The following is a 16,983-nucleotide window of genomic DNA, read 5'->3' as shown; positions in this document are numbered from 1 at the left end:
GTGTTTTTCCTCCGCCGCCGTCTCTTCCTCCTCGTGCAGCGGTGTTTTTATTCATTTTGGGTATATGCTGTCCTGCCCCGCTGGGGAAATTAAGCGGAAATAAAGGTCAAGATAAGAGAATTCATTTTGGAAAAATCTGCCGATGTGGGAGATGTTGCAAGGGACCATTGCTGTGGGAGATGTTGCAGGGACCCTTGTTGTGGGAGATGTTGCAAGGGACCCTTGCTGTGGGAGATGTTGTAGCGACCCTTGCTGTGGGAGATGTTGCAAGGGACCATTGCTGTGGGAGATGTTGCAGGGACCCTTGTTGTGGGAGATGTTGCAAGGGATCCTTGCTGTGGGAGATGTTGTAGCGACCCTTGCTGTGGGAGATGTTGCAGGGACCCTTGTTGTGGGAGATGTTGCAGCGACCCTTGCTGTGGGAGATGTTGCAAGGGACCATTGCTGTGGGAGATGTTGCAAGGGACCCTTGCTGTGGGAGATGTTGTAGCGACCCTTGCTGTGGGAGATGTTGCAGGGACCCTTGTTGTGGGAGATGTTGCAGCGACCCTTGCTGTGGGAGATGTTGCAAGGGACCCTTGATGTGGGAGATGTTGCAGGGGACCCTTGCTGTGGGAGATGTTGTAGCGACCCTTGCTGTAGGAGATGTTGCTGGAACCCTTGCTGTGGGAGATGTTGCAAGGGACCATTGCTGTGGGAGATGTTGCAAGGGACCATTGCTGTGGGAGATGTTGCAAGGGACCCTTGTTGTGGGAGATGTTGCAAGGGACCCTTGCTGTGGGAGATGTTGCAAGGGACCCTTGCTGTGGGAGATGTTGCAAGGGTCCCTTGCTGTGGGAGATGTTGCAGGGACCCTTGCTGTGGGAGATGTTGCAGGGGACCCTTGCTGTGGGAGATGTTGCAGCGACCCTTGCTGTGGGAGATGTTGCAGGGGACCCTTGCTGTGGGAGATGTTGCAGGGGACCCTTGCTGTGGGAGATGTTGCAGGGACTCTTGTTGTGGGAGATGTTGCAGCGACCCTTGCTGTGGGAGATGTTGCAGGGTCCCTTGCTGTGGGAGATGTTGCAGGGTCCCTTGCTGTGGGAGATGTTGCAGGGACCCTTGCTGTGGGAGATGTTGCAGGGACCCTTGCTGTGGGAGATGCTGCAGGGTCCCTTGCTGTGTGGGTGGGGGTGAGAGGAGAGCGAGAAAGAGGAGGGGAGAGAGAGAGAGAGAGAGAGAGAGAGAGAGAGAGAGAGAGAGAGAGAGAGAGGATATTCACGTAATGGAAATCATTTACCGCTGTGGGTGACACTCAACGTGGGCTTCCGACGGCCGCACAACGCGCAGGCTCCCTGGCCAGAGTGGGGAAGGTTCGATCCCGCAATGTGCTTTGAATACTAGTGTCTTCCAGCCTCCATGTTTATATGTAGGTTCCCCTGTCACTCCTTGATTATTCTTGCCGGCTTTGTGTGTGTGTATGTATATATATTGTGACGATAATCTCTTTCAAGAGAGATTGAGCCTGCTCTTCCCTACATAATTCACGTCATTCAAGTACAAGATACTATATTGAAGATACGTCCACCGGAATCGCCAAACGTTTTGCCCAGGAAGCAAAGCGTACCTTGCACCACCAGACACACCGGCTCCCACCCGCCGTCAACGAGCAAACTACCCATTCTCCGCCTGCCTGTTCCTGATTGGCTGGTGTGTCGCAGCACCTGCACTCACGCCACTACCTGAGTCGACGTCTGGGCCAGCACACGCTGTACTCCTCAGAATATCTCTGTGCTCTTTGGAGTTGACATCTCTCTCTAGTAGACAAAGCTCTGGCTGTCGTGTACTAAGGGAGGTGGCAGCTTAAGCCAGTATTCTCAGCACCTGATTAATATTACCACTATTCTTGCACTTTATTTTGTTTTAGAGTAAATTTCACAGCCATTAATTATTCATGTTGTTTTGTTTGTTGACTTGTTTTGAATTTTACGTAAGCCAAGGGATTGTCTTTGTTCATATCTTGTTTTCTAGAGTAATTAAAATTTCATTGTTTATACTTTGTGTTTTGTGTGTCTTCCCATTACCTTACCACAGACAAACCAACCCGTCCTCTTAAAAATAACGTCACTTTAGGCTCGTATGCGCGGCGCTATGACCAAATTTGGACGTAATTTGAAATGAAATCGACTCACAAAAGTGACGTACTGTTCCGTTTTCTGTTTGAGTCGACCGGCCCTCCTCGGACAGCTTAGAAGAGGAACTTTCCATTAACGTTTTTCATAACGTTTTGAAACTTTATGAGAATTTCCTGCCCACCTAACCTATCAGAGGACCCTTAACTTACTGTTGTTGAAAAAAAAATTCCCAAATTTATTTTATTTTTTTTTTCATTTTCAAATTACGTCCATATTCGGCCATACGGGCAAACGGCCAAAAGCGACGTTCTTTTTAAGAGAACAGGTTGAACGACAAACAGGCAAGCAGGGTTTCTTTTTTTTTCTGTAAATGTGACGAGGCATTACCCCCAGCTATTGAAACTGCCGAACATCAACACTCCAACACTTTACCGTCACTATAATATATATATATATATATATATATATATATATATATATATATATATATATATTATGTATATAAATATATATATATATATAAATATGCAAGGGTTGGAGAGCTGATAACACAGTTGCACTTCATTGACCAGGATTGCACACTGATTCTCGGCGAACTGGACGGTAGAGCGAAGGTCTCGCTTCATGCAGGTCGGCGTTCAATTCCCCAGGCCGTCCACAAGTGGTTGGGCACCATTCCCTATCCCTCCCAACGTCCAGTCCCAAATCCTGGACCCCCCCCTTTCCCAGTGCTATATAGTCGTAGTGGCTTAGCGCTTTGCCTCTGATAGTTCCCTTCCCTTCATCTCTATTCGAAACAGAACAAATTAGGCCTCCTTTTCAACGCAATAAAATCCTGGATAATTGTACCTCTCTCCCTCTCCTTCCCTCTCCTTCTCTCTCTCTCTCTCATTAAAGAACAGATACAGCGACGAACAAGCCATTAGATAAAACTCTAAACCTGTCCGGCCAATTGAAACTTTTTTCCCATTTTCTCGAAACTAACCGAAAGGTTCCGTTTCTCCAACTGACGCCTTTTCCAATCCAATTTTACCAGCAAATAGGCCTGTGTTTTGGTCTGTATGTGCTTACCTAGAAGTGCTTGCTGGGTCGATTATGATTGGAGGAAAGACTGACAGGGATTCCAATCAAAATAAATGAAGATATATGGGCAAATATATGAGAATTATGATATATTCACCAAGTAGCTGGTATGTTTTTCTTGTCAACACCGTGGCTTTGACTGGGGTATACTCTAGTTATATGATATACTCTAAAATGTAGGGAAAATATGAAATATGAACGATATACTTGCAATAAACTTACAATAGTATACTCTCCAGTGTGAGAGGTAATATATCCTCCCCCAGCACAATAGGCAATATCCTCCCCCAGAACAAGAGGTAATATCCTCCCCCAGAACAAGAGGTAATATCCTCCCCCAGCACAAGAGGTAATATCCTCCCCCAGCACAAGAGGCAATATCCTCCCCCAGCACAAGAGGTAATATCCTCCCCAGCACAAGAGGTAATATCCTCCCCCAGCACAAGAGGTAATATCCTCCCCCAGCACAAGAGGCAATATCCTCCCCCAGCACAAGAGGTAATATCCTCCCCAGCACAAGAGGTAATATCCTCCCCCAGCACAAGAGGTAATATCCTCCCCCAGCACAAGAGGTAATATCCTCCCCCAGCACAAGAGGTAATATCCTCCCCCAGCACAAGAGGCAATATCCTCCCCCAGCACAAGAGGTAATATCCTCCCCAGCACAAGAGGTAATATCCTCCCCCAGCACAAGAGGTAATATCCTCCCCCAGCACAAGAGGTAATATCCTCCCCCAGCACAAGAGGTAATATCATCCCCCAGCACAAGAGGCAATATCCTCCCCCAGCACAAGAGGCAATATCCTCCCCCAGCACAAGAGGTAATATCCTCCCCAGCACAAGAGGTAATATCCTTCCCCAGCACAAGAGGTAATATCCTCCCCCAGCACAAGAGGCAACATCCTCCCCCAGCACAAGAGGCAACATCCTCCCCCAGCACAAGAGGCAACATCCTCCCCCAGCACAAGCGGCAATATCCTCCCCCAGCACAAGAGGCAATATCCTCCCCCAGCACAAGAGGCAATATCCTCCCCCAGCACAAGAGGCAATATCCTCCCCCAGCACAAGAGGCAATATCCTCCCCCAGCACAAGAGGTAATATCCTCCCCCAGCACAAGAGGCAACATCCTCCCCCAGCACAAGAGGTAATATCCTCCCCCAGCACAAGAGGCAATATCCTCCCCCAGCACAAGAGGCAATATCCTCCTCCATATACATTCTTCTTGCCTCGTTTTCACTAATCATTTGTGAATGTCTCAAAAGCTACATTTTCGTATATCCATTGACCAGATTTCATTTTCTCTGCTTCTACCGTTTATCACTCTCTCTGTCTCTCCCCCACAGTGCGGATGGTAACTACGAGGTGACGCTGATGACGAAGGCCACGCTGAAGTACACCGGGGAGGTGGTGTGGAGGCCCCCAGCTATCTACAAGTCGTCTTGTGAGATCGACGTCGAGTGGTTTCCCTTCGACGAGCAGTCATGCAACATGAAGTTCGGTTCTTGGACCTACGATGGCTTCCAGGTGGGTGGGTGACCCTCATAAGAAATATTGAGAAGATTCGTGTTAGAATTATTAAATACGAGAGTACTTAAGGAAATTCCTGTTTCAATTCCTTCGTGGTCTGACACTGTTAAAAAGATATATAATTTATTATATAACATGTGTTTTTTGTGTATGGGTACATTGGATTAACCAATAAAACTGAAGTAAAACACATACACCACCAGCAGCTAGGCGCTGGAGTTTTAAAGAATGAGGAAACTCAAGATTCACCGCCGCTATAAAACTGAATTTATAGTTGAGAGCTGCGTTCCCATTCTCCTGCTGGGCGTTCCTTCCCTTGTCTCAGATGGTGATTAAGAGGTTGGATGTCTTAACCCAGGGCCGCCTTGCGCACGAACATCTGTCCTAACACCTGCTGGGATGTTACCAGGAACACCTGTGTGTGGTAGTGGGGCCCCATGCCTCTCCTGTGTGTGGTAGTGGGGCCCCATGCCTCTCCTGTGTGTGGTAGTGGGGCCCATGACTATCCTGTGAGTGGTAGTGGGGCCCATGCCTCTCCTGTGAGTGGTAGTGGGCCCCATGCCTATCCTGTGTGTGGTAGTGGAACCCCATGCCTCTCCTGTGTGTGGTAGTGGGGCCCATGCCTCTCCTGTGAGTGGTAGTGGGCCCCATGCCTATCCTGTGAGTGGTAGTGGGGCCCATGCCTATCCTGTGAGTGGCAGTGGGGCCCATGACTATCCTGTGTGTGGTAGTGGGGCCCCATGCCTCTCCACTGTGTGGTAGTGGGGCCCATGACTATCCTGTGAGTGGTAGTGGGGCCCATGCCTATCCTGTGAGTGGTAGTGGGCCCCATACGTATCCTGTGAGTGGTAGTGGGCCCCATGCCTATCTTGTGAGTGGTAGTGGGGCCCCATGCCTATCCTGTGAGTGGTAGTGAGGCCCATGACTATCCTGTGTGTGGTAGTGGGGCCCATACCTATCCTGTGTGTGGTAGTGGGGCCCCATGCTTATCCTGTGAGTGGTACTGGGGCCCATACCTATCCTGTGAGTGGTAGTGGGGTCCATGCCTATCCTGTGAGTGGTAGTGGGGCCCATGCCTATCCTGTGAGTGGTAGTGGGGCCCATACCTATCGTGTGAGTGGTAGTGGGGCCCATGCCTATCCTGTGAGTGGTAGTGGGGCCCATGACTATCCTGTGAGTGGTAGTGGGGCCCATGACTATCCTGTGAGTGGTAGTGGGGCCCATGCCTATCCTGTGAGTGGTAGTGGGGCCCATGCCTATCCTGTGAGTGGTAGTGGGGCCCATGACTATCCTGTGAGTGGTAGTGGGGCCCATGCCTATCCTGTGAGTGGTAGTGGGGCCCATGACTATCCTGTGTGTGGTAGTGGGGCCCATACCTATCTTGTGTGTGGTAGTGGGGCCCATGCCTATCTTGTGAGTGGTAGTGGGGCCCCATGACTATCCTGTGTGTGGTTGTGGGGCCCATGCCTATCCTGTGTGTGGTAGTGGGGCCCATGCCTATCCTGTGAGTGGTAGTGGGGCCCCATGACTATCCTGTGTGTGGTAGTGGGGCCCATGCCTATCCTGTGTGTGGTAGTGGGGCCCATACCTATCTTGTGAGTGGTAGTGGGGCCCATACCTATCTTGTGAGTGGTAGCGGGGCCCATACCTATCCTGTGAGTGGTAGTGGGGCCCATGCCTATCTTGTGTGTGGTAGTGGGGCCCATGACTATCTTGTGAGTGGTAGTGGGGCCCATGACTATCCTGTGTGTGGTAGTGGGGCCCATGCCTATCCTGTGAGTGGTAGTGGGGCCCATGCCTATCTTGTGAGTGGTAGTGGGTCCCATGCCTATCTTGTGAGTGGTAGTGGGGCCCATGCCTATCTTGTGAGTGGTAGTGGGGCCCATGACTATCCTGTGAGTGGTAGTGGGGCCCATGCCCATCTTGTGAGTGGTAGTGGGGCCCATGCCTATCTTGTGTGTGGTAGTGGGGCCCATGACTATTTTGTGAGTGGTAGTGGGGCCCATGACTATCCTGTGTGTGGTAGTGGGGCCCATGACTATCCTGTGTGTGGTAGTGGGGCCCATGCCTATCTTGTGAGTGGTAGTGGGTCCCATGCCTATCTTGTGAGTGGTAGTGGGGCCCATGCCTATCTTGTGAGTGGTAGTGGGGCCCATGCCTATCTTGTGACTGGTAGTGGGGCCCATGCCTATCCTGTGAGTGGTAGTGGGGCCCATGACTATCCTGTGTGTGGTAGTGGGCCCCATGCCTATCCTGTGAGGGGCAGTGGACCACTCCCTGGCCTAGCCACTCACACTAGCCTCAGACCATTCTCGTCCTAACTACAATCTGACGCTTAAAAGGGATTCATAAATTTGAATGTGCTGTATAAGTTAATTGCATTAATTAATATATTATAGCTTGAGTTTATATTTAAGTCTATGGCAGATTTAGATAGATGTTTTGATTCTGTTGGTAATTGTTTGCATTTACAGCATGTGGGTAAGGTAATATAGGCAAGTAAGGTGGAAAATAATAAGATTAATTGAGTAGTTGATTATATTTGATTTACGGGTTATTCATGCCCGTGCCACCTCTTGGAGTGGCTTAATCTTCATCAATCACATTTGATGCCGGGTTCCAATTCGCTTCACTGCTTGTATCAGTAGATCTGAAAGCTTCACAACAATTAGGATAAATAGACTATTGACCTCGAAAGCTGTTAGTTTGTAAGTCATGTTAAAATTATCAAATATTTACAGTAGATTTTATGAAAAATTTACATCATCGCATAGAGCAACAGCTCAACTACCTAAATAATGTCCAACAGGTCGATGATTAATAACCTTCCTATCATAAGTAGTTCGCAGGATCAATATTCCCCGCGGGCCCGGTCTTTGCCACCATACCTTGCCGTAGCCATATAGACTTAATCCCTCGTATCCAGATTCCAGTTGGAAATTAACTTTGGGGAACCACGAACACACTCATTAGACACAGAAATCACAATAGCGTGATGTATCAAGTGAACAAATCCACAAGGCCTATTGACATAGCTCGAGTGCAGGGAGGAGTTGTGTAAAACCCTGGTTTGTGTCTCGGAGAGGCTGCAGGATCCAGTAAGTTTAGTAGAACTTCGGTTTCAACTCTTTTGACCATTGTCGTAGTTCAGTCGATTAAGGCAGCGTTTGGGATGCTCTCCGGACGTAAGTTCGAATCCTCGTCACGGTCCTTGTGGATTTGTTCAACACACTCATGTTCCCGTGAAGTTGAGTGAACTTAGTCGCGTCGCTGAGTCCTTCCCAGCTGAGGTTGAGGTGTTTGAGTCATATTTCACTTTTACGACCTGCTGGGATATGTGGGTTCCCTGCTGAGCTCAGCGCTTAACGTGCTGGGATAAGAGGCTCACCTGCTGAGCTTAGCCCTTGACGTGCTGAGATAAAAGGTTCTCTTGCTGAGCTCAGCCCTTAAAATGCTGAGATAAGTCATAGATATTGTCACATCGGCATAGATCAAACGCCAAATCGTATTGGCGTTTGCCTTTCCATTGGAGACTTTCGACGCCGTGGAGAGATAGGGGGGGGGAGGGGGGGGGAACTTGCTGCATGGGTAACAGCTTCTCCCTTATATCAACCTACCCTGGCTTTGTGGCGCTGTTTCAACTGTGTTTGCAGTCTTTTAAAGGTCGTATTTGTCTATTCTCGATGTTGTGATGAGACGCCGACGCGGTTCTTCACCCCTCAACCACTTGGGCTGGACGGTAGAGCGACGGTCTCGATTTTTGCGGGGTCGACGTTCAATCCCCGACCGTTCACAACTGGTTGGGCACCATTTCTTTCTCACTTTTTTCCCTGTCCCAAATGCTTGGTTTCATGTCTCTTCCACGTGCTATATATATATATATATATATATATATATATATATATATATATATATATATATATATATATATATATATATATATATATATATATATATATATAATATACTATATCACACATATATACATTACGCGGCTGTGATTGTAGTAATGAAAACGATTAATCTGATGTCTGGGAGAGATGACTTCACTATATGAAAATTAATTGTCTTCGTGTCAGAATACAATGCCATGTTCCTTACCTTGTTGATACCTCGGCTGCTAGTTTCATACTGTGAGTTTGATTAATGACATTAACAATTTAAACGGGTTTAGTTATCCTCAGGCCATAAATTTAATTAGTTGTGAAGCTGGACTTCTGTTGCGAAAACTTGATTTGCATCTTGCGATTAATTAGTATTTCTGTATAATTGAGCGGATGGTTAGGGTGCAAATGTCGTAGTGGGATGCGCTGCCATCTTATTGTGGCGTTATCCTGCTTAGTGTGGCGCACCTGGCCTCATACACATCACACCTGGTGCCCAACCACTTGTGGACGGTCGGGGATTGAACGCCGACCTGCATGAAGCGAGACCGTCGCTCTACCGTCTAGCTCAAGAGGGAGGCTTGAGGTGGAACCAACCCGTCCTCTTAATAGAACGTCGCATTTTGACGTTCTGTACATAAGGTTAAAAATGGTCGTACTAGAAAATGGAAACGACTTGGGAAATTGACATATTTTCCCGTTTTCTGTTTTGGGTCCTCTGGTAGGTTAGGATAAGCACACTTTAGTACGACAGTTTCTTGATGTTGGGGAACCTTAGAAGAACAGGCTGAAGGAACGGGACTCCTGTACCTCTCCAGTGCTGTTAACTGCTTATCAGCCTCGTCTATCAACCCAGTATACAATAGACAATAGACCACAATAGACCTCACTCTTCCTCCCACTCCATAGACAACCAGAACTACCACAATCTTCCTCCCTCGCTAACCACCATCCCTACAATCTCCTCCGACGCTCCTTGTAATTATCTCATTTAAACTTGCAGCCTCCAAGTTAGGAGGATAGACGGGGGATAGTGGGATGCTGAACAGCTTCCCCAAGATGCTGCCTTCTGAGATAATCTTCATTATTTACTAATCTCACTCAATTTATAGTCAAGTTTCGAGGCAGTCGTCAAGTGCCTGCCTGGTCCTCTGATCTCCCGGGTTGAGATGGAAAAAGATCCATCTCATAAGATCGGACGCAGGTTCGAATCCTCGTCACGGCCCTTGTGGATTTGTTCGTTTAATAAGATCTACTCAAGATGAATTAAGACCAAACTCAAGATGGATTAAGACCAACTCACGATGGATTAAGACCAACTCACGATGGATTAAGACCAACTCAAGATGGATTAAGACCAACTCAAGATAGATTAAGACCAACTCAAGATGGATTAAGACCAAATTCAAGATGGATTAAGACCAACTCACGATGGATTAAGACCAACTCACGATGGATTAAGACCAACTCACGATGGATTAAGACCAACTCAAGATGGATTAAGACCAACTCAAGATAGATTAAGACCAACTCAAGATGGATTAAGACCAAATTCAAGATGGATTAAGACCAAATTCAAGATGGATTAAGACCAAATTCAAGATGGATTAAGACCAAATTCAAGATGGATTAAGACCAAATTCAAGATGGATTAAGACCAAACTCAAGATAGATTAAGACCAAACTCAAGATGGATTAAGACCAAATTCAAGATGGATTAAGACCAACTCAAGATGGATTAAGACCAACTCAAGATGGATTAAGACCAAACTCAAGATAGATTAAGACCAAATTCAAGATGGATTAAGACCAAACTCAAGATGGATTAAGACCAAACTCAAGATGGATTAAGACCAAACTCAAGATGAATTAAGACCAACTAAAGATGAATTAAGACCAACTCAAGATGAATTAAGACCAACTCAAGATGAATTAAGACCAAACTCAAGATGGATTAAGACCAAACTCAAGATGGATTAAGACCAAACTCAAGATGAATTAAGACCAAACTCAAGATGAATTAAGACCAACTCAAGATGAATTAAGACCAACTCAAGATGGATTAAGACCAAACTCAAGATGGATTAAGACCAAACTCAAGATGGATTAAGACCAACTCAAGATGGATTAAGACCAACTCAAGATGAATTAAGACCAACTCAAGATGAATTAAGACCAACTCAAGATGGATTAAGACCAAACTCAAGATGGATTAAGACCAAACTCAAGATGGATTAAGACCCAACTCAAGATGGAATTAAGACCAAACTCAAGATGGAATTAAGACCAAACTCAAGATGGATTAAGACCAAACTCAAGATGGATTAAGACCAAACTCAAGATGGATTAAGACCAAACTCAAGATGGATTAAGACCCAACTCAAGATGAATTAAGACCAAACTCAAGATGAATTAAGACCAACTCAAGATGGATTAAGACCAAACTCAAGATGGATTAAGACCAAACTCATGTTAAAATCGTTTTCCTTCGATAATTTAATCGCATTTTTTCATAATAATCTTTAACATTGCAATACATTAATATCAAGACATGTTTTTGGTAAATTGCGCATTTTTTTTAGAATTAGGAACTAATATACTTTGCTTATGAGGTTTTAACGTTCCAATAGTTCCACTGTAATCAGGTTAAGAGCGGGTATCGAACGAGCGCTTGGTGGTCCTGCGTTTATTCCATAAGCGAATAGACATTGTTAAATGTAGTTTGTAATTTAATATTAAATTTTTTTGACTGAGTTATATATCCCTACTGACTGCTTGTGAAGACTTAACTAAGTCACAGACATCCAGCAAAGTGTGTCTGTATGAAATTGGTGTATGTCTGTATAAGAGAATGTCTGTTATTTGTCAGTTCGAGGCTGGGGGCGCTTAGACGGTCTGGGATTGAACACCGACCCGCATGAAGCGAGACCGTCGCTCTACCGTCCAGCCCAAGTGGCTGGACGTACAAAACTGAAGAATATCACGGAATTTTTGACTACTAACGTTTCTAGCAATAAAGCCTTGTATCCTACACACCGTATTCTTGATACAGAATATACTGAGAAGAGCATGGCCTCGTTAACTATGTCACTTACAAGAGCTCGGTCTAATCACCGCGGGAGAACCCAACCAATCATTCTGACATGCGCTGCGATTGGAATCAATAACTGGCAAATCCTCTTATTAGCGAGGGATGGAAGGTCTGGCTCAGTTGTTTGTCAGGGATTAGGGTTCGCATCCCTTGCCACAGAGATGAAGCGGGGGATCTGATTCTATATTAATTGTTCCATATGCATCAGTGAAGGTTGTGGGTTCAGGCGGAGATTTGCATAAGTTAACTGAGGTCTGAAGCTGCTGTTTTTGTCTTATTTGTGTAAGGGGAAGATGTGTTCATACACTGTGTTATGACACACACACACACACACACACACACACACACACACACACACACACACACACACACACACACACACACACACACACACACTCGCTCACTCTCCGGACACGTAATGCTGTGGCACGGGTTCGATTCCCGGCAGTGAGAATCGAACTGCCCAAAAATGAGTAGTTTCTTTCACCCTGATTCCCTTGTTACCTAGCAGTAAATAGGTACCTGGGAGTTAGACAGCTGCCATGGGCTGCTTCCTGTGTGTGTGTGTGTGTGTGTGTGTGTGTGTGTGTGTGTGTGTGTGTGTGTGTGTGTGTGTGTGTGTGTGTGTGAAAAAATAATAGTAACAGTTGATTGACAGTTGAGAGTCGGGAAAAAAGAGCCAGCGCTCAACCCCCCGCAAGCACAACTAGGTGAGCACACATCCTGGATGTGAGACGTGTCTGAAACATAATGGGCACAATTACAGGCTGTTAGACATAACCATTACGGCGCACACAGTCAAGTGGGTAGTTAGCCCTGGGCAATTACCACACAGTCCTCAAAGTCCTTATCTCCTGATGTAATTAAGACAATCCTCATCTTCTTACACGACAAAGAGACAAAGTTCAATCCCCGCAAGCACAACTAGGTGAGTACAAAAAAGACACGTGCTTAAATATACAGAGGTCAGTGAAACAGTAAGGTGAAACAGTAAGGTGAAAGAGTGAGGTGAAACAGTAAGGTGAAACAGTAAGATGAAACAGTAAGGTGAAAGAGTGAGGTGAAACAGTAAGATGAAACAGTAAGGTGAAACAGTGAGGTGAAACAGTAAGGTGAAACAGTAAGGTGAAACAGTAAGATGAAACAGTAAGGTGAAAGAGTGAGGTGAAACAGTAAGGTGAAACAGTAAGATGAAACAGTAAGGTGAAAGAGTGAGGTGAAACAGTAAGGTGAAACAGGTGAAACCGTAAGGTGAAACAGTAAGGTGAAAGAGTGAGGTGAAACAGTAAGGTGAAACAGTAAAGTGAAACAGTAAGGTGAAACAGAAAGGTGAAACCCTGAAGAAACACTTTAACTGGTCCTCGGGGACTAGTTTGACCTTAATTTTTCTGTTTAATACCTTCCTTCCCGACTAAACACCTTCGGCCTCACATATGTGGGGTCCCCGGTTCGAGCCTCCTACAGCCCTGGTGAAAGGAGTATAAACAAATCAACTTGTCCTCTCCCACCTATAGAGATGTGTTGAGATATTGTGTAAAATATCAAGTTCCTTGATAAATAGACAAAGTTCTTAGAAAGCCAATTATGTCTAGGTCATTATCAGTTACCTGACCTAACTCATTTATCAAAGTAACTAACTAACTAACAGTTTAACTAACTGACCTCCTTTATCAAAAGATTAGCCCCTCTCTAGAGACTTAGAGAGAGACTTTACTCTCCCTCTAATCTCGTAACTGATTTTTTATTTTGATTAAAATTCATAATTGAATTTTGCTTTTCAAATGTATCTTTTTAATCGTTCTTGATAGTATGATAAATTGTTGTTCTAGATATGCTTCCCCATTTTGAATACACTGATTCATTATTTCTGATTAGATGCTCTAATCCCAAGGTCAGATTAGATGCTCTAATCCCCAGGTCATTCGTTTTGATTCATTGTTATTAGATCTAATCAATTTACATGGCACAGTGCGTTCCTTCTGCAATAATTAAAATTTATTTAAATTATGAGTATAACTTAAATTATAAGTTATGAGTAGAATTCGTATAGAAACTCCTTGACCAAGTAGCTAATTATATAATAAAATTATATTACTTTATAGTGATACTATAAAGGTTTATAGTGATGCACTCTATTCGCCAGTTTTATGTGGTATTTTCATCCTAAGAGGTCAACACACTCCATAATCCAATTATCATGTTTCTAAAGGGCATTTTCTTAATTATTTTTTAAAGAGGTAATCGACAAGAAATATATATATATATATATATATATATATATATATATATATATATATATATATATATATATATATATATATATAATAGTATTTAAGACGTTAGAAACACTTCGTTGAGTGTTTCTTCGGGGCAAATAGCATGCCCAGAATTCAGCTTCAACTTTCGCCTTTATGCATTTTGTTTATCGTGCGTTACAAAAATAGGAAATTAGAAATCCGCACCATTACTGAGCTTGGTAAAGGAGGTGACGAAAGAGGAATGCAGAAGACTTGAAATAAGGACGTAGTATAGAAAACCAAGAGTAAAAAAATGGAACAAGTGAAGCCATGAGAGAGAGAGAGAGAGAGAGAGAGAGAGAGAGAGAGAGAGAGAGAGAGAGAGAGAGAGAGAGAGAGAGTAGGTGTCTCCCACTACCCACATGGGCAAAGACTCTTCAACTTGTCTAATTTAATTAACTTTATCTGGAGTTTAGTCTCTTTTGTTTTTTCCTCCACTCTTGGAAGGCGAATGTTTCTTCCCTTTGGTTAATTTATTAACCTTATTAAATCTGGATCAGTAACACATCTTTTGTCTATGGTAATGTTAGGTATTGCGTCTGAAAGTGTCTTTAAGAGAGCCTTCATGCACTGACTTGAATCCTGAGTCACTCGTGGCTTTATAAACTAGGGGTCACTCATCCTGCAGGTCGGCGTTCAATCCCCGCCCGTCCACAAGTGGCTGGGGCACCATTCCTTTCCCTCCGTCCATCCCAAATCCTTATCCTGACCCCTTTCAAGTGTCAGTATTAAGATGAACAATCAAGTTACTAAAATTAATGGTAAAGAAACTAGAAATTATTGAAGGATTTATTTTCCACGTTTGGTTTTCTCTGGACCATTTTCAGGTAAAGAATGAATACATAAGGTGGAATTTTGGGTTAAATACACATGTGGAAGGGGTGAAATTTTCTGGAGGTACAAGGAATAAAGGGGGGCAAAAATGGAAGGGATGGAAGAATGGGAGGGAGGGAGGGAAAGAGGGAGGGAAGGAGAGATGGAGGGAGGGAGGGAGGGGATTTACCAAACACCTCCTTGTCTAATTGAATTCCACTGCTAAAGACTTTTACCTCACTGTCTTTACATCCTTTATTTCTCCCTCCCTTCATTCCTCCCTCTCTTCACCCCTCCCTCCATCCCCTCCCTCTCTCCACCATTCTCTCCTTCACTCCTTATCTTCCTCAAATTACTTTCCATCTTGCTATCTCTCACCTTTGCTTCCCATCTCCCCATTTTGCTACTGTCTTTAGTTTCCTATCTCCCTTCATTCAGTTCCTTTTGTTCGTCGCCTATTCCTGTCCTCTTATCTTTTGCTCTCATTTCCCTGCCAATTACTTTACCCCCTTTTCCATCCTACTCTACCTCCCTCCTTTCTCTAGAAATTAATCCATCCCTTTTCTATATTATTTCTTCCTCTTCCATCCTCTCTTAATCTTCTCTGCTCTCTATCTACTTTCCTCCTCTTCCTCTTCCTTCTTCTACCCCCCTCCTTCATTTCTCCTTCCCTTTCCTCTCAATCGTATTACTGTCCATCCTCCTCCTCTCCTCTGATATTCTCTCACTCGAGAGGTAAGAGATCCGTGTGCTCCCAGCCCCCATCTACACGGAGCCTTGATCAAGATGGAGAAGAATGGGTGAATCAGTCAAGGTCTTGATATGACGAGGTTATCGTTCGGTGGAAGAGGGAGGGAGGAAGGGAGGTAGGGGAGAGGAGCAGTGAGGGGAAGAGAGGGAGGGAAAGTTGGAGTTTGGGAAGGAGATGAAGAGGGAGATGAAAGCTTATAGATGAGAGAGAGAGAGAGAGAGAGAGAGAGAGAGAGAGAGAGAGAGAGAGAGAGAGAGAGAGAGAGAGAGAGAGAGAGAGAGAGAGAGAGAGAGAAGAGCAAATACACTTCTTATCTATGATAAGAAAAGGGGGGAACACAAGACTATATTCTCTGGATAATTTAGTTTTCGAGTGATCCATCTTGCCTGAAGCCGCTTGGAGCCGCTTGGAGCCGCTTGGAGCCGCGTGGAGACTAATGGGTCAATCTCAACGGCTTCTTGTGTTTCTCATCGTCAAGTTGTCTATCAATCAGCTACTACTAGCCCATCTCTTATTAACCTAGCCCAACCAGTTCAGACTGGGTACGCTTGGGTCATACTTTTAAGTGTCTGTGTGTGTGTGAGTGTGAGTACAGTCAACACTGGTGTGGTTGCTAAGCTTCGTGTTTGTTCTATATACATATTTGATGCTAATTTTGTGTAGTTGAACATCTGCGTATGTTCCCAAGGTGTATATACATACATATACATCAGAGTATTTTTCTGTTTGTTTCCTGTATGCTGTGTTGGGTTATATTATGTAGAGTGATGGTACTCTGAGTGTACTGGTGGTGTCAGCCAGCAGTTGTCAGTGTGACTGACAGTATATTCAGTATATCTTGAGTATATTCTTTCAGAGATATTTGCATATATATATCTTTTGAACTTCTTGCCCATTATGTAAGAAGTGGATTATTTTTGTGCATCTTATTTCTGTAGTGTTGTCACTGGATTCGTATGTATGTAATCTTTGGGTTTGGTGACTTATATTTGAACATTTGGGGACATTGGCATTTTCTGGCGCCAGTGTGGACTCTAACTCTGGAGAGGAGGTTCAGGACTCTCAACCAAATTTCAGAGTTTGTGTATTTAACTTTTGAGAGGCGAGTCCTGACTCTGCCAGATTTCTGAGACATTGTGAACTCTTAATTTTGAAGACGAGTCATTGAATTTGAAATTTATCTTTCAGTGTAGACTAACGTAATCTTATGAGTTTCAGACTTTGTCATTGTCAGTCTTTGTGGACTCTGGCTTTCTAGGAGAGTTTTATAGACTTTTGTTAGTCCAGTTGGGAATTAGTTTTTCTAAAGGCAAAGTGATACTTCAATGACATGTATTTGTTAATGTTCATGCTGAGACATTATTCCCCACTCTGGCTATGTAACGACACCTCCCACCTTGTTCACAACTTAACAGCCATTCT

General features: G+C 44.6%; 1 protein-coding gene across 2 annotated transcripts in view; it reads left to right on the top strand.

Annotated features, from left to right (window-relative positions):
* The window catches only part of nAChRbeta2 (nicotinic acetylcholine receptor beta2), a 230,573-nt gene that overhangs the window by 127,242 nt on the left and 86,348 nt on the right, over positions 1-16,983 (top strand). For both annotated transcript variants that reach the window (XR_006772946.2, XM_045743586.2), the window contains exon 5: positions 4,542-4,722. Coding sequence is in view for 1 of the 2 variants with exons in the window: in XM_045743586.2 (XP_045599542.1) it covers positions 4,542-4,722 (181 nt within the window). In the remaining variant the exon portion in view is untranslated. The remainder of the gene's footprint in view (positions 1-4,541; positions 4,723-16,983) is intronic.

This window comes from Procambarus clarkii, chromosome 31 (genome assembly GCF_040958095.1).
Source record: "Procambarus clarkii isolate CNS0578487 chromosome 31, FALCON_Pclarkii_2.0, whole genome shotgun sequence".
Lineage (NCBI taxonomy): Eukaryota > Metazoa > Arthropoda > Malacostraca > Decapoda > Cambaridae > Procambarus > Procambarus clarkii.
Note: the sequence above shows the minus strand (reverse complement) of the source record. Positions and strands in the feature narration are given on the sequence as shown.